At 36.7% G+C, this 18,756-nt stretch overlaps 1 protein-coding gene across 5 annotated transcripts in view; it reads left to right on the top strand.

Annotated features, from left to right (window-relative positions):
• USH2A (usherin) overlaps nt 1–18,756 on the top strand; it is a 751,068-nt gene that overhangs the window by 136,608 nt on the left and 595,704 nt on the right. For all 5 annotated transcript variants that reach the window (XM_040461001.1, XM_040461002.1, XM_040461003.1 and 2 more), the window contains exon 12: nt 16,648–16,843. In XM_040461001.1, the coding sequence (XP_040316935.1) occupies nt 16,648–16,843 (196 nt within the window). The remainder of the gene's footprint in view (nt 1–16,647; nt 16,844–18,756) is intronic.

Here is an 18,756-nt window from a genome sequence, read left to right as displayed (position 1 = left end):
TACCAAATAATAATTCTTCAGGCATTTAGAACTAGATTCAAATAGAAGAGAGACTTGGCAGGGATGTTAGGTAGTAACTGGATGTTAATTTAACTAACAAGTGTAGGATAATATGATACAAGGCCCACTGTATTACTACTCAATGGCAGTTAGGATAATCTGAACAGATGCAACAAATAGATCCCCAAATGACTAGTGACCCAAACAATATAAGAGTTTATTTTTTATTCATACAACCCCTCCAAGGTAGCTGTTCCAGGTTGATTGGTAGCTCTCCTCCAGAGGACACTTCAGGGACATAGCCTCCTTCCATTGCCTGGTTCTGCCTTCCTCTAGAAAAGGAAAAACAAAAAAAGAAAACAAAAAACCAATGTAGAGAAACAACTTTCGTCTTCTAAAGGTCTTGGTCCAAAAGAGGCATACATCTCCTTTGCTATCATACTGTTGGTGAGAGCTAGTCACACTAGTTGTGTGGAAGGCTAGAAAAGTGTTGTCCCTGGCTGGAGAGCCACTTCCTAAATACAATCGTGTAGTATGGAAGAGGACAACGGATACTGATGGAGAACCAGATGAATCTTTGTTCATTGCCCACATGACAGACGGCAGCCACCAAATGAGAAGGATGTTCTCTTGTACATGCAGAATGCAGTGGCTTCTGTTGAATGAAAACCCTGAGAATATAGTACTTTATTAGCACATTGGGGTTACTACACCATTAATATTGGAAGCAATGCCTGCTTGGGGGTGGACCCCGTTTAGTGACAGAGGCATCCATGGAAGTTGATCTGTTAAAACTCATTCAACACACGTCAGCAAAAGAGGGCTGAGTGGGGAGGGAGAGGGAATGGGAGGAGAACCAGCTTGCTTGCAAGATGAAAATACTTATTCACGAATACATGTGAGAGAGAAGCCCCAGGGACAAGTGAATAAGATAATCATGGCCTCTCTAGGTGCTCCCAGATGAAGGGTTAAGCATAAAGAGCAATAGTACATCAAGGATGCTTAGGGACCATAGATTTTGAAGGCAATTTCAAAATATGGGTAGTTTAAGGCTTTTAGCCAGGGCAACCACCATAGGAGGATAGATGTGTGTGTGTGTGTGTGTGTGTGTGTGTGTGTGTGTGTGTGTGTGTATCTTCTTGGGGTTATGATGAAAGGGTGAAAAAATTATTTACATATGAATATGGATATAGGTATGGTAAGTTTGTTTTAAAAAGTCAGTATATCACAGACCCTTTATATGTGTTTTTTGATGATACTGATTCATTCAGAACAGAAGTAGCTAGCCTCCTTTCTCCTGACAGACTAATGTGCCGAGCGTTTCCAGAGGCAGATGCACTCCCAGTATCAAGGGTGACCTAGTGGCGAGGACCATAGATTCTCCAGTGGTATGCAGGACTCGGTATTTTAAGCTTCTGGTGGGCAAAAGGACTGTTCTCCACCTGGGTCTATCTGCCTGTGGTTTTGGCACTGTGTAGGGGGATGCCACGTTTTGAAATGTATAAGACAGATTGGCAGGTAGTTGACATATTGCTTAAAATGCATGAGGACAAAAACTAGTCCGTAAAGTTCCATAGGTTCCATTTGTGATGCATTTGCTATGTATGAAGGATTATGCCAAGCACTTTTAGTCAATTAGTTTTTACCAAGTAAGTGAAGGAGTTATTAATTTATCCATTGTGTAGTTCAGGACATGGACCTCAGAGAAATTATGTAACTCCTGCTAGATCACACAAGTAGTAATTGGATAGGGCAGGAATTCAAAACTTTTATTGTTTCCAAAGCTCAGCTTGAGGTTAGAGATACTAGGTCTTACTTAAACATTTGTTCCTAGCACTGGCACATAGAGGAACACATAGCAGATTCCTCATCTGGATATGTACATACATTATATAAATAAAAGTAGGAAGGAAACGTATCTATTTGTTTCAGGATCATTATTCCAAATCCTATTAATTTAATCCTAACCATTAACTAATTTCTAAATATTTAGGAAATAAAAATGTGTATATACTTGGCATTTTAATTTCTTGGAACCAATATAATTCTCAAATGGAGATTTGGGTGATATTAAAGATAATAGAGCTCCCTTAGTGCTTAATTTATACCAAAGATTCAGCTTATTATCTTACACATACACTAATTTGAATATTTTGTAAAGGTATTTTCTTTTAAGCATGATTTATTTAGTTTATTTATCATCTCAATGGACATCTTCCTCTCAGTATATTTGAGATTTACATTTTCACTTGTTTAACAAATTAACACAATAGTAAGTAAACATTCTATTGTGCAAATCCACAGCAACTTTGATTGCTTTTACCAAAATAAAACACAAATGATCATGGAATGAAATAAGTTAACTTTCATAAAAGCATATTTCTATACAACATTAACTATAGACATGGAGAATGTATTTATTCATGTTGGAAATATTTTTTAAGTGCTACCATGAGATATTTCATATTGATAAAGTCAAAACACCATCTTGTTAATAACTACTATATTAATTTTTCAGCAGACTATAATATGACTATACTGTATAGTTGTGCCATTCAGATGACATTTATGAAATGTTCTAATTTAACACAGTGACATATACTGCATGCCTCTTTCACAAGTTATAGCTTCTAATCTCTGAGCAAAAGAGACCAGAAAAAAAAAAAAAAGATGATGCAATATGAAATTATACCCCTTCGAGAACTAGAAAGACTATAATTATAGTACTTCCTCTTAAAACCAGTCAAGTATGTAACATTGCTGGGAACAACAGTGCGTGGGGAAACTCTTTACACTCTTTCCATCTTGAACACTCAAAGTATTGAGAAAAAAAAATGTGTTCTGTTCCTACTATCACTTTGCTTGAGCATGCTTCAGTATTTTACCTTTTTGCACTACTCCTTAGAGATTATGGTGGGGAAGTTTGGAAATCAGTTTCTTGGAAATGCCTTTTGGAGGGGAAGGGAAACTATAAAAATATACCAGCCTGACAAATGACTGACATTGTAGAATGGAAAAGAAAACACATCTTAGTTTTACACCAATGTAGAAGCCTTTCTTCTCAAATGAGTATTTTCGACAGCTGAGCAAGATGATAAACAACAGTATCACAAAACATTTAAATGGAAACAAGTATTATGATGTACATTATTCACCTGGCATTCTCTAATTCATGATATTTATATGTGGCAGAAACCACTGCAGATTCATTTATTTATTTTCCAAGTGGAATGAGTATCTTACAAAGGTAGCCTGTTATATTAATATTGATATTTCTTCTCTAGAGAGTCAGAAGCTTAAGGAAAAAAGTATCTCTACTAGAAGTATGTAGTGGTTTTCAGGGTCCACATTTTATGCATCAGCCAGCTCTTAGCAGGGAGAATATACTGTGTAAAGAAAAATGTATGGATGGATGGATGGATGGATGGATGGATGGATAGATAGATATAGATAGATTTTTTTTTCTTGGAAGTACCAGCAGTGCTGAAAATGATTAAATGGTTCATAAATGCTTTTTAAAAAATTGCTAAAATGAGTTTATTGTCAGAATTTATACTCAGATGAGTAGTAGTACGAACACTTCAATATTGACTCAGTTCAGAGAGATGATGTTTCTTTGATGTTCAGTGATGGACCTATCAATAATTTAATGAGCTGCATGACTAACTTAGAAGAAAAAAAAGTAAGACTGAGTCCCTAGGAGCAATTGACTTAGTACAGTGATAGAATAGATAGTAAGTACTTAAAACACTAGTTCTTAAGTCTTGATGTTCATAAGAATCACCAATGCAACTTTTTTCAATGTTTCATTTTTACTTTTGAGAGAGGAAGAGAGCATGCAAATAGGGAGGGGCAGAGAGAGAGGGACACAAGATACAAAGCAGGCTCTGTGCTGAGAGTAGAGTGCAATGCAGAGCTTGAACTCATGTACCATGAGATCTTGACCGGAGCCGAAGTCATGAGATCATGACCTGATCCAAAGTCGAATGCTCAACTGATTGATCTACTCAAGTGCCCCAACTTTTTAAAAATAAAAATTCCTGACCTCACCCTTAAAGGATTTTATTTCTATAGGTCTGAGTTTGGTTGTGGTTAATCAAAAGACTCAACTTTGGAATACACTAAAAATTATGTTGTAGATTTGTGTGTTCCAAATTATTCAGTATTTCAGTATTGATTGAGATAAATATTTTGAAATCTATGAATACATAGGGCTTTTTTTTCCTTGAATAGAGAAAAATTTGGATCAGGTATTCTATAAGAATATTATAATCATAACTAATTCACCACTAAAATTTAGTAGAAATTGTGATTTTTAGAACTCCTATTATATTTGACAGTATCTCCTAAATACATTTCAATGACATCACAGCAAGCTTTAAATAATTTACTTAATCATATTGGCACATAAACAGACACATAGACCAATGGAATAGAATAGAGACTCCAGAACTGGACCCACAAAAGTATGACCAACTAATCTTTGACAAACCAGGAAAGAATATCCAATGGAAAAAAGACAGTCTCTTTAACAAATGGTGCTGGGAAAACTGGACAGCAACATGCAGAAGAATGAAACTAGACCACTTTCTTACACCATTCACAAAAATAAACTCAAAATGGATGAAGGACCTGAATGTGAGACAGGAAACCATCAAAATCCTAGAGGAGAAAGCAGGAAAGAACCTCTCTGACCTCAGCTGCAACAATTTCTTATTTGACACATCTCCAAAGGCAAGGGAATTAAAAGCAAAAATGAACTATTGGGACCTCATGAACATAAAAAGCTTCTGCACTGCAAAGGAAACAATCAACTAAAAACTAAAAGGCAACCGACAGAATGGGAAAAGATATTTGCAAATGACATATCAGACAAAGGGCTAGTATCCAAAATCTATAAAGAACTCACCAAACTCCATACCTGAAAAACAAATAATCCAGTGAAGAAATGGGCAGAAGACATGAATAGACACCTCTCTAAAGAAGACATCCAGATGGCCAACAGGCACATGAAAAGATGCTCAACATCACTCCTCATCAGGAAAATCCAAATCAAAGCCACACTGAGATATCACCTCATGCCAGTCAGAGTGGCTAAAATGAACAAATCAGGAGACTCTAGATGCTGGAGAGGTTGTGGAGAAATGGGAACCCTCTTGCACTGTTGGTGGGAATGTAAACTGGTGCAGCCACTCTGGAAAACAGTGTGGAGGTTCCTCAAAAAATTAAAAATAGGTCTACTCTATGACCCAGCAATAGCACTGCTAGGAATTTACCCAAGGGATAAAGGAGTGCTGATGCATTGGGGCACTTGTACCCCAATGTTTATAGCAGCACTTTCAACAATAGCCAAATTATGGAAAAAGTCTAAGTGTCCAACTGATGAATGGATAAAGAAATTGTGGTTTATATACACCACTACGTGGGAATGAGAAAGAATGAAATATGGCCTTTTGTAGCAACATGGATGGAACTGGAGAGTGTTATGCTAAGTGAAATACATCATACAGAGAAAGGCAGATACCATGTTTTCACTCTTATGTGGATCCTGAGAAACTTAACAGAAGACCATGGGGGAGGAAGGGGGGAAAAAGTTAGAGAGGGAAGGAGCCAAACCATAAGAGACTCTTGAAAACTGAGAATAAACTGAGGGTTGATGGGGGTGGGAGGGAGGGGAGGGTGGGTGATGGGCATTGAGGAGGGCACCTGTTGGCATGAGCACTGGGTGTTGTATGGAAACCAATTTGGCAATAAATTTCATATTAAAAAATAAAAATAAGAAAATAATTTACCTAATCAACTAACATATATCTTAAGCATTCATACACTGTGCTTGTCACAAGGTACATCATAGTGAATAAAAGAAACAGAAACCATTGAACTAAATTTATCCTTCCTGAAATGTTTATTACTTTTAAAAAAAACTTGGTAAGGATTTTTTTTTTTCATTGCCAATGATAAACCCATATTGACTTCAGAATTTCTGTCTTTAGGTATAGTATTGTTTTAACCCTCAGTTGTGCCCATCTACTTTCAATAGTTTCTCCTAAGTGTGGAGCCTTGAAAATGTGCCCTGGCCTGTCTGTTTTGAGAGTTCATGGAGACTGGATTGCTCCAGTTTTCACTTCCCACTGCACATCTCTTACAAACACTTGCTGCTGGGTCAGCAAAACCTCAGATTCAGATTCAGATGCAGTTGCCCATTCTCAAATGGGTACATTGCACCTTGGGCATCTAGTTTTCAGGACCTTCAAAAGTCAGATGCCCTGTGACTTCTGTCTGCTTTCTCCCCTGCAGACAGGGATACCACACAGATCTTGTGACTACTGGTGGTTTGTTCCCATTTGCTGTTCTTTGGGGGTTTCTGGACACCTAGATTTGTTATAAATATTATTCATCGTGGTTTTTTTTTTTTTTTATTTTTGGTTTTGCTATTTAGTTCTGTTAGTGTGTTAAAATTTGGAAAGACTCGGGTTGCCTGGGTAGCTCAGTCAGTTGGGTGTCGGACTTCAGCTCAGGTCAGTTGGGTGTCGGACTTCAGCTCACGGTTCATGAGTTCAAGCCCTGTGTTGGGCTCAGTGCTGACAGCTCAGAGCCTGGAGCCTGCTTCAGATTCTGTGTCTCCCTCTCTCTCTGCCCCTCCCTTACTCGTGCTCTGTCTCTCTCCATCTCTCAAAAATGAATAAATGTTAACAAATTTTTCAAAAATTTGGAAAGACTTACAGACTCTGTGGCCATAGAATCATTGTCCCTATTTTCTCTGAAGTCCCTTTCAACTTTTACTGCCTAACTGAAAGTAAATATCTAGAATACATGAAAAAAACACAAGCCCAAGTTCTTGTTGTTTGCCTTCTTATGTGATGGCCCCTATTTCTCCTTCTTTTTCCACTTCTTTTGCCAATCAAAGCTTATCCTTCACTCCACATTTCACCTATTAGCACAATGCTCAACTGTACTACCTCAGCTTTTCCTATACTTACTCAAACTCGGTCCTTTTTGAGTAATTTTAGTCTCTTAAAAAAACTGAGAAAAGAGGCCCTAATGATAAGGAATGAATGACAAAGTGACTGCATCAGATAAAGAGCCAGGCATCAATGTGAAGCTCTTTTCTGAGCCAGAAGACTGATGATGGGAAAGGAAAAATACGCAAACTAAACACAAAGTGAGTAGAAGAAAGAGGGAAAGGAAGCCTGAAAATCAGCCAGATAGAAATTGGGCAAACAGTAGTGAAAATGAACAAACTCAAAGTTAGTTCCTTGAAAAGATTAATAAAATTGATGAACTGATCAATAAGAAAGTGCAAATTGCCAACAACAGAAATTGTAAAACAAAACAAAACAAAACAAAACAAAACAAAACAAAACAAAAGGATATCACAGAATATTCTACAAGCACTTCATATTATGAATAGCTCTCTCCTAATAACTTTGGCATCTTAAATGGACAAGTTAACATTAAACTAAAACAAGAAGAAATAGAACATTAATACAAACCTAATAGAAAATCTGAATACTTGATACAAATTTAAGAGACTGAATTTGCAATCAAAATTCAAATTTCAAAACTCCCTTTCAAGAAGGGAAACTTGAGGTCCACATGACTTCACTGGTGAATTCATCGGTAACATAAAGGAGTAAATCAAATCAGCCATACATAGACTTTCAGAAAACTAAGGAATAGTATATACTTCCCAACTCATTTTATGAGGGCAACCTAACCCTAATCTCATAACCTGATAAAACATTTAAAAATAAGTTCATTTGAGTATTCCACGTGAACATAGATGTAAAATAATAATATATTGGCCAATGGAATCCTGCAATATATAATACAGGTAATGTATCATGATTGATTGGCATTTATTCCAAGAATGCAAGGTCGGTTTAATGTTTGAAAATCAGTTAATGCAGGGTGCCTGGGTGGCTCAGTCAGTTAAGCATCGGACTTTTGATTTCAGCTCAGATCATGATCCCACCATTAGTATGATTGAGCCCCATGTCAGACTGAGCTGACAGCACGGAGCCTGCTTGGGATTCTCATTCTCCCTCCCTCTCTCTGCTGTTTCTCCACTTATGCATGCTAGTGGGCACTTTCTCAGAATAAACATTTTAAAAAAGTAAGTCAATAAATGCAATAGCCACATAACTCCCATATAATAATCTCAATAGGTGTTGAAAAAACTTTAGAAACAATCAAAACACTTTCATTATAAATATACGCTATACACTAGAAATAGAAGAGAAAATCCTCAGTCTGAAAAGGGCATCTGCAAAGAACTTCCAGCTAACAGCATACTTCACAATAAACATTAAACTTGTCCCCCCTAAGATCAGGAACAAAACATGGATGTTTTCTCTTACAACTTCTATTCAAAATTGTATCAGAGGTCAGATGTAGTACAAAATGAAGAAAGAAAAAAAATGTACGAAATGAAGCAAATGTAGTTACAAAGCAAACGCCTGTATGACATTTCCAGCCAGATTGCTGCCATCCAGCCCTTCCTATAGAAACTCTGGGGCCATCACTGAGGTACAGTAGTAATGTTATGAGAGACCAGAGAGGCATGATGAGGCCACATTGTGGAATTTGGATTAAAGAATTTCTATAAAAGTCTATAGTCTCTATAAAAGAAAAGACTATTCTGAAGAATGTACTACTGCTTAAAAGATGTATTTTTTGGCCCTCATTTGTATTTCTTTTCTGTTGTTTTCTGTTCAAACAATACTCTCCAAATCCAATTTAATTTCCAGGGCAGACTTCCTATTCTTAAACTTTTGAGTTTGCTTTTCAGGTTCTTACTTTGCATGGCAAGATCAACATCATCTCATTGGCTTTTAGTGAGTTCAGTGACAAGATGTAATCTACAGAACATTAGATTTTCTCTACCACCAGCCAAATGAGTACATAGGAAGACATATATTTCTGCTGTTTTAGAAGTGTTGCTTTAACTTACTTAAAATATAGTGTCTATTGCATAAAGAACCTCTGATAAATATTGACTATGCTCACCTAATTTATTAATTTTGAAATCATACTTCATGTTTTCATTAAACACAAAGGAATTCATGTAAGGATTATCCAATGCCTTGAAATCAGCCTGACAGAATTTCATCTCTTGATGTAGAGGAGAGCTGAGAAAGCGAAGCTAATTATTGCAGAATCTTACTCTTTTCTACTGTCACTGGTATCTGTGCCAAATTCATTGTTTCAGTGGTCACACATTTGACTGCATGTGTGCACCCTTGCTACATAGCCTGGTACAGAGGCTTTTGCAGTATGATCCACAATGAAGAGGTCCTGAGTGTGGTCACCAGGGAGTGTTATGGCAGTCATTAACAAACATCGGTGCTATTCAGAGAAATTCACAAAATAATAACCGGAATGCTTGCCTGATTCTTCTCTGTGCGTCCATCTCCTCGCAGGCACAGACCATTGCGTCGACCTTCCTTGGGTCTAGGAATGGGTCTTCCTTGGGTCCGGGATAACAACTCCTCACTGTTGTTATCATTAGATTTGTAGCTTATCACAAGCAGAATGAATTTAGCAAAATGGCCATGAGCATCGATTTGGCAGTGAGGCCACTGACTGTCTAAGGTTTGGTTTCATCTTCTATTAAATGAAGTGTCCTGCATTTCATACATGGTAAAATGACTAATCCGCTGTTGTGAGGTTTCCATCATCATGTGATTTGGGGAGTAGATGAGATAGACAAAAATCTGTCGATGTAAAAATAAGTAAGTTTACTTGCTAAGTGTTATGGAAGAAGTTGGACAATGTAGAACACCTGGAGTGCCATTTAAGGAAGGGGCTTGCGATTTTAGATATATAGTCAAGACATGTCCCAACGAGAAGGTGACATTTGATTTAAAGACTGAAGGAGGTGAGGGAGTTAGTTGTGTGGAAATCTAAGTGAAGAATCATAGGCAGAGGGCACAGCCTGTACAAGTATCCTAAAGTGAGAACATCCCTCATGTGTTCAAGGAACAGAAAAGAAGCTATGTACCTGGAGTAGAATGAGCAAAAGAGAGAAGAGAAGGAGCATCCAAAGCTTTCTGTGCCCTTCCACAGGATGCAAAGGCACAGGCCTTTTTACTTTGCAAGTGCTTGCCACACATCCCTCAAGTATTCTGGAAGGATGAAAAAAAAAGTTTGACTATCAGTTATTTGATGAATTTGTTCAATTACTACTATTTGTTCAACATCAGTGTGAAATCTGCATAGTAATCATCATAGCTAATCTTTAACAAGCACTTACTATGTTCCAGAGATGATACTAAATACTTTTAAATTAATAATCTCAGTTAATCCTGACAACAGATGTAGGAATATTTATGCTCATTTTATAGATTACTAAGATTCAGGTAGATTTTGGGGACAGAGTATAGTTTATACTGTGACTAGTAGTTATGTCACATCCAGATGAATAAGGAATTTATACCTACACCATTTAGTTGAGGAAACATAGAATAAGAGTGAGCGTTAAACTCTAAGGTGCAATAGCACAGTCCGTAAGCAGAGGGTTGCAACCATATATATAGCCCTCAGTTTCCATTTATGCTAGGCCTTGGAAAAGTCACTTAGTTTTCCTTTGGAATTATAATGCCTCACAGTATTATTTGTTAATAAGTAGAAAAAATACATAAAACATTGTAGCACTCTGCCTGCAATATATTAAGTATTCAAAGGTAAAGCTTGATATTGTTGTATGCCAAGGAGTGCTTGAGAAAATCAAAGGCTCATTTACTCAAAATAAACTTGTGGGGCATCTACTATGTGTCAGGAATCCTGTTGGATCCAGGGGAGGTGGAAAGATACATCAGGTTAGAGCCCTTGGGTTGCTTATAGGACCCTGGGAAGAGGTATTTTCAGATAGGCATATAATAATCATAAGTTAGACACTGGGGAATTGCAGGATGGAATAATATAACAATAAAATGCTGTAGGATAGCAGAAGAGGGAAAATGCTTTAAATTGGGAGGGACTCAGTATTGTAAAAGGATATAAATGGGTAGATATCACCTTCCCAAAGGAGAGGCCGTGATAGTGGGCAAGTCAGGGACTGCACTTGACTTTTCCCTTCCTTGCATTATCAATGTGTACACCTGTGTTTTGTTTTCCCTTTAAGCAAATAAACATACTATTAGTTAAAATCCTTTGATCCCCATTCCTCTCCAGAACCCTCTTTATGGATCTTTCCTCTATCTGCCTCTGTTCCCTTGCTGATACTTAATTTCAAATATTGTGAATATGCAGGCAATGCTCAAGTGCATTCCACATTCATATTTTAAATTAAATACTCAATATCTAGCAGATATCTCAAAGTTAATGTGTCCCAAACCTATCTCCTGATTTCCCCCCAGATCTGCTTCACCCACAGCCTTTCCCATCTTAGCTAACAGCAACTCTGTCTTTCGAATTGTTCATGGTAAGACCCATGGTTATCATTTTTTGAATTCTCTTTCTCTTAGCAGTTATATATAATTTGTCAGCAAATCATGTTGACTCTGTCTTCAAAAATGTTCATAATCTTTTATCCTGACTATATTTAATACCTTAGTAAAGATTTAATAATTTAATAATTTAAAGATTGAATAACTCCTTTCCTTATATATGTTTAGCTTTCTATGTAGTCTGTCCCTAATTTCTCCCCCAAATGCTGACATCTTTGCAACATGCATATCTATAAGTCTTTTATTTTTTAATATGTCCAAGTATAATGAGTACATCTGTATGGCCCCACCTTCTCAGAGGGTTCCATCCTTTGGATATAGTCTGGACCAATGGCCCTCTCTGTCTCCTGCCCAGCCATTAGCCTGACACTTTCCACATACTTCTGAATCTTCATCCCCTTTATCCCATGCTTGAATTGTTGTTGCTATGGTTTGTTTACTTAAAAAAAAAAATCTAGTGTTTGTTTTTGAAAGAGAGAGAGCATGAATGGGGGAGGGGGAGAGAGAGAGGGAGACTCAGAATCTGAAGCAGGCTCCAAGCTCTGAGCTATCAGCACAGGGTCCTACATGGGGCTTGAACTCACGAACTGTGAGATCCTGACCTGAGCTGAATTGGATGTTCAACCTACTGAGCCACGTGGCCCTGTTTGTTTAATTTTTGTTTTTAATCTGCTGGTGTCATGTCCTCCATGAAATTCCCGAGACAGGAAGTTATATTTTTTAAATCCTTCCATATATGAAAAGTATTGTGATTCTTTCTTCACTGATAACTGATAGTTTGACCTGGTAATGAAATGTAGACTGGAAAATAATTTCACTCATAATTTGGAAGTTAAGATTTAGTGTTCTGGATTACTATAACACTGTAGAACACTTCACTGATATTCTATATTTCTTTCATGTTGGATTTGTTGTTCTCTAGATGTTTTTGTGCCTTTTGTTTGAATGCTTTGTGGGATTTTACCAAATGTTGTCCTTCCCTCCCCCTACCATTAATTTTGCCAGCACATTCTGAGCCCTGTTTTTTTTTTTTTTTTAAGTTTATTTATTTTGAGACAGAGAGAGTGGAGGAAGGACAGTGAGAGGAATGAAAGAGAATCCCAAGCAGGCTCCATCCTGTCAGCATGAAGCCAGATGAGGGGCTCAAACTCGGGAACCGTGAGGCCATAAATTGAGCCTAAATCAGGAGTCCAAAGGGGTACATCTGGGTGGCTTAGTTGGTTGAGCGCTAGACTCTTAATTTCAGTTCAGGTCATGATTTCATGGTTCGTGAGATCAAGGGTTCTGAGATCAAGCCCTGTGTTGGGTTCTGTGCTGACAATGTGGAGCCTGCTTTGGATTCTCTCTCTGCCCCTCCCTTGTTTGCACACTCTGTTTCTCTTTCAAAATAAATAAAACTAACTTTAAAAAAGAAGAGTTGGATGTTTATCTGACCAAGCCACCGAGGCGTCCCCCTGGTTGAGTCCTTTTAAACTGTCATCTCATGTCTGCAAAAATGTTTACTTTGTATTCTAATTTTCTCCCTTATTTTTTTTCTATTTTTTTGCTTTCTGGAAATGTTCCATTTTTATTTTGTTTTTCGTCTCTATTGTTATTATTCTTTCTGAATAATTTTCTCCACTTTCTCTTCCAATCTTCTTATTGAGATTTTTATTTTGCCTGTTGTATTTTTAATATTCAAAAGCTCTTTCCGTAACAGATTGCTTCTTTCTTAAGGCTTTTTGTTTTCTATATTTTTAAGTGCATATAAATTTTACCTATCTTTCTGGAGATAACAATTACAGGAGTGTATTTTCCTTACTTTCTTATTGATTTTTACTAATGTATAGTTGACATACAATGTTAAATTAGTTTAAGGTGTACAGCATAGTGATTTGACAACTCTCTATGTTGCACTGCACTCCCCACAAATGTAGTTACCATCTGTCAACACACAACACTATTTCAATACCATGACTCTATTCCCTACGCTGTACCTTTCATCCCCACGACTTTTCAGGGTTGTAATATTTAACTGGGTTAGTGTAGAAGTATTCAACCAAAGAGAATGGAAACATAAAAGTGTTGAATCTGACTTTTTGGAAGTGTATTTTTATTTTTTATTTTATTTTATTTCTTAATATGAAATTTATTGTCAAATTGGTTTCTATACTACACCCAGTGCTCATCCCAACAGGTGCCCTCCTCAGTTCCCATCACCCACCCTCCCCTCCCTCCCACCCCCATCAACCCTCAGTTTATTCTCAGTTTTTAAGTCTCTTATGGTTTGGCTCCCTCCCTCTCTAACTTTTTCCCCCCCTCCCCCTCCCCCATGGTCTTCTGTTAAGTTTCTCAGGATCCACATAAGAGTGAAAACATATGATATCTGTCTTTCTCGGTATGACTTATTTCACTTAGCATAACACTCTCCAGTTCCATCCATGTTGCTACAAAAGGCCATATTTCATTCTTTCTCATTGCCACATAGTATTCCAGTGTGTATATAAACCACAATTTCTTTATCCATTCATCAGTTGATGGACATTTCCATAATTTGGAAATGTCTTTCCATAATTTGGCTCTTTCCATAATTTGGCTATTGTTGAAAGTCCTGCTATAAACATTGGGGTACAAGTTCCCCAATGCATCAGCACCCCTTTATCCCTTGGGTAAATTACTAGCAGTGCTATTGCTGGGTCATAGAGTAGACCTATTTTTAATTTTTTGAGGAACCTCCACACTGTTTCCAGAGTGGCTGCACCAGTTTACATTCCCACCAACAGTGCAAGAGGGTTCCCATTTCTCCACAACCTCTCCAGCATCTAGAGTCTCCTGATTTGTTCATTTTAGCCACTCTGACTGGCATGAGGTGATATCTCAGTGTGGCTTTGATTTGGATTTTCCTGATGAGGAGTGATGTTGAGCATCTTTTCATGTGCCTGTTGGCCATCTGGATGTCTTCTTTAGAGAGGTGTCTATTCATGTCTTCTGCCCATTTCTTCACTGGATTATTTGTTTTTCGGGTGTGGAGTTTGGTGAGTTCTTTATAGATTTTGGATACTAGCCCTTTGTCTGATATGTCATTTGCAAATATCTTTTCCCATTCTATCGGTTGCCTTTTAGTTTTGTTGATTGTTTCCTTTGCAGTGCAGAAGCGAAGTGTATTTACAAAGAGAGAAACACACCCTTCTGTCTTTCTACTTCTTGGTGGACAGGAATTGGTCTTGGAGGATGAGTAGATTTATGTGCCAACATATAAATGAAACTCAGTTGTACAGAAGTATATTTGTATTTTCAGATGAATTTTGAGAAACTGATTAAGGTGAAAACTTTTCATAAAGCCTTTATCACTTACTTTGAAACCACATTTTCACCACATAGCACACTTAAAGAAGATATAATTTATATGTATTATACAAACTTTTAAGGAAATGGGAGTACAATTGTATTATCTTATTTGCAGGAAAGTGTGTAATCAAAGGACTGTTAGATTTTCATGGTTATATATAACACATATTCACCATTAAAGGCCACTTACTTTTGCAGGCCACATAAAATCTCTGTCTTGAGTAACTGTCTGGATTCCATGGGGCTGGGTGAGAGTGGGGTGGGGAACATGGGTACAAAGTAATAATTCATGGTTTTGCATATCTTTCTGGATCTATATGCATCTTTGATATTGAAGTTCATCATTATCTACAACTACACCTGGTACATGTATCAACCTCTGTTTTTCAGAGTATTAAACATTTATATATCAATTCTTTTATCTTTACAGAATGAGTCCAGTGAGTCCCCGTATCTCACATGAGGAAGAATGGAGCAGGGATAGATTTCTTTAAATTCTTTAATTTAAAAACGCTTCTCTACATTTTTACATGTGAATCCCAACCTGATATCTTTTTTTAAATGTGTATTTATTTATTTTGAGAGACAGAGAGGGCATGCATGCACATGCAAGGGAGGGGCAGAGAGAGAGAGAGAGAGAGAGAGAGAGAGAGAGAGAATACCAAGAAGGCTCTGCAGTTGTCAGTGCAGAGCCAGATGTGGGGCTCGATCCCACAAACCATGAGATCATGACCTGAACTAAAATCAAGAGTTAGATGCTTACCCCACTGACACATCCAGGTGACCCCCAACCTGATCATTTTTAGTGTACTTGAGATTAAAGGTAAATGAAATCATGCCTGTCTACACGTTGGTTACTTCCCTATGTGATAACCCAGTCTCCAAATGTGGAAAGATAGATTCAGTTCATTTGAAAGAAAACCAGTAGAAATGCCAGTGACTTTATAAGAGATTTGATTTGATGTCTACATTGGCATCTCTTTTTCAAGTCTTTAAGTTATTTTTAAATTTCTCATATTAATTTCACATTTTATATGGATATGTTCTCTCAGGGAAAGTTTAGGCTCTATTTATCTTTCTTTAAACAACATGCTATTAGTTATGTATATAGTAGATAAGCATTATACCTTTTGTGCATTTCATTCTCAAACAGCAGCTTGAAGAAGAAAAATACTTTTTTTTCAGTTGTTATTTACTTGATATTACTCTGAAACAAATAACTATTTTTGCATTTTTTATAACAATATAAATCAGCTAAATATACTTAATGTAGCTAAGTCATGTTACAAATGAGCCATAAATATGCTTAAATGTTCCTAAAAACAGAATTGTATTTTTAAAAAAAAGTTATCAGGGTCAATATCAGTAGGCACACATGGTTATATTAACAAAAAACTTTATTTTAAACACTGTTGAAACCCTGATGGGATGATAAATTATAGAAAGATCTGCTCTTAGTTTAAGCACCTGGCATGTATCAAGCAAGTTTGGGTCAACGAGACAGTAGATGAGGGGGAACTAGTAGATGAGAGGTAAAATTGTGAGACCAAATTAACTGCTGGCTCTTTTCTATTTTCAGTCTCCCCATGACTATATTTTGATTTCTTTATGTGGTACTTAGTGCTTAATTCCACATTTCCCTTTTAGTCACATACTACTGACTTTCTTGGGGGTTATTTTCATTCAGTTCTATATATTCACCCTGCCGAAGCTTCCCATGTTTTGTGTCAGGAGGAAACGTACCTTATTACCTTCTTGTCTGTTTAAAGTTTTTTTTTTTTCCTTCCTCCCTCCCTGTCTTGTACCTAATGAGCAAATTATCTAAAAATAGATATGTTCATCATTCTACAAAATGTTGTATCTTCTCTAGATGGGAGGCCAGTGTAATTGTAAGAGACGTGTGTCTGGCAGACAGTGCAATCAGTGCCAGAATGGATTCTACAATCTACAAGAGTTGGATCCTGATGGCTGCAGTCCCTGTAACTGTAATACCTCTGGGACAGTGGATGGAGATATTACCTGTCACCAAAATTCAGGCCAGTGCAAGTGCAAAGCAAATGTTATTGGTATGTGTAATGCAAAAGTTTACAGTCACATCTCTATTACCATCTGGGATAAAATTCTCTATTTGATTTCTTAACTGAAGAGTAAAGCAAGTTTCCTTGTTCAAGGCAGGCTGGGGAAAAAAAAACAATTTGGATGAAATTAACTGTCTAAAAATGATTAAATTAATAATTCTATCAAACTACAGCTTGAAGCTTAGTTTAATCAACCTTTTAGAAGTTTCTTTATTCTGTAGATGCATTAGTTCACATGGTCCCATACTAATAAGTCATAGAAAAATATAATTTGCTTACTGCATAGATGTTTCTTTTAGAAAATTAGCGCTTTTTCAAAATGTTTTACACTTAATGAGTTCTAAGCAAATCATTTCCATGCTAGTTTTCTTAATAGACCAAAATAAATGGATTTTTTCAAAATATTCTGTGCTACAGGGTCCTTTGTGATAAATCTTTCCATTTTTTTCTATTATATTTCTTTGAACTGTTCCTATGAAATGCAAAATAAGTCAACATAATTCCACAGATCATGTATATTGGTAGGGTTAGTTATAAAGGGCCACATAATTTTAATTTTGTAATTCAGTGCCAAGCTGATTATAATAAACAGCTACCTTCGGTGTTATTTATCATTTTTTTATACAAGACGTGCTTTTTTGTTTGTTACTCCCACAGGTATTTTTCAGAAATTAGATTTGATTATAGCAATTTATTACATCCAGCATTTTTGAGGGGAACCATAGCCACATAAGGACAAAATTTATCAAGTGCCCAAAATGCACTATGTACATAATGCACTTTGAAATGTTGATATATGAGAATATTATGAGAGGAAAGTTTCCTGATGAAGTGAGTCTTGTATTTTAACTGAATATGTGTTGGTTCATATAGGAAGTTTAAAAAAGACCTTTACCTTTCTATTGTCACTCAAGACACCAAGTCTTTCGTGGTTTTCCTAACACTAACCTGAGCCTTATAATAATAAAAACATGCCTGGGAGACACACACACACACACACACACACACACACACACACACACTCACACACGCAATGCATACATACATATACACATACAGATGAACATATTCTGGATAACATTTTCCTTTCTGTGCTGTAACTCAAAAGCTAATCATTTATCTTTTAGATAGGTAGTGATACATACCTCATTTTACACAATTCAGCCAGACAATCATTTCATTTTAATTTAATTAAAAAATATAGACATGGTTAATGATAAGACACAAAATTTCTGTTTTATTTTTTTTTTTTAATTTTTTTTTTCAACGTTTATTTATTTTTGGGACAGAGAGAGACAGAGCATGAACGGGGGAGGAGCAGAGAGAGAGGGAGACTCAGAATCGGAAACAGGCTCCAGGCTCTGAGCCATCAGCCCAGAGCCTCATGCGGGGCTCGAACTCACGGACCGCGAGATCGTGACCTGGCTGAAGTCGGACGCTTAACCGACTGTGCCACCCAGGCGCCCCTAAAATTTCTGTTTTAAAGAAAGATTACATCAAAATTATTTACATAACTTGCCCTTCTGCATTTCAGCCATACAAAAACTAACTTTTTGGAAAGAAAAGAATAGGTAACTTCTAAAGAAAAGCCTATCATTTTATAAGTGCTATCTGTGACGCCAAGTGAATTCCAGTACCTTCGAATTCAATCCATGTGTCATCCTTTGTTCTTTAATATGATATAATATGTGTTTTAGATTCATGATCTGAAAACAACATTTAAGGAAAGACCTTTAAAGACAATGAACCTTTTATTTTATTTATTTATTTTTTTATAACAGTGGAATCTTTCCTGTGATGGTTAGATTCCAGAGCTGAATGAAGGAAGGAAAAATCAAAATTTTCTATTTACTTGGAATGTGTTATGACCTCCCTGCCACATCTTATTTTATTGATCCAGA

The sequence above is a fragment of the Herpailurus yagouaroundi genome, unplaced genomic scaffold, assembly GCF_014898765.1.
Source record: "Herpailurus yagouaroundi ecotype Mexico unplaced genomic scaffold, PumYag 253, whole genome shotgun sequence".
In the NCBI taxonomy this organism is placed as follows: Eukaryota; Metazoa; Chordata; class Mammalia; order Carnivora; family Felidae; genus Herpailurus; species Herpailurus yagouaroundi.
The sequence above is the reverse complement of the archived record's forward strand: the minus strand, read 5'-3'. Positions and strand labels throughout refer to the sequence as shown.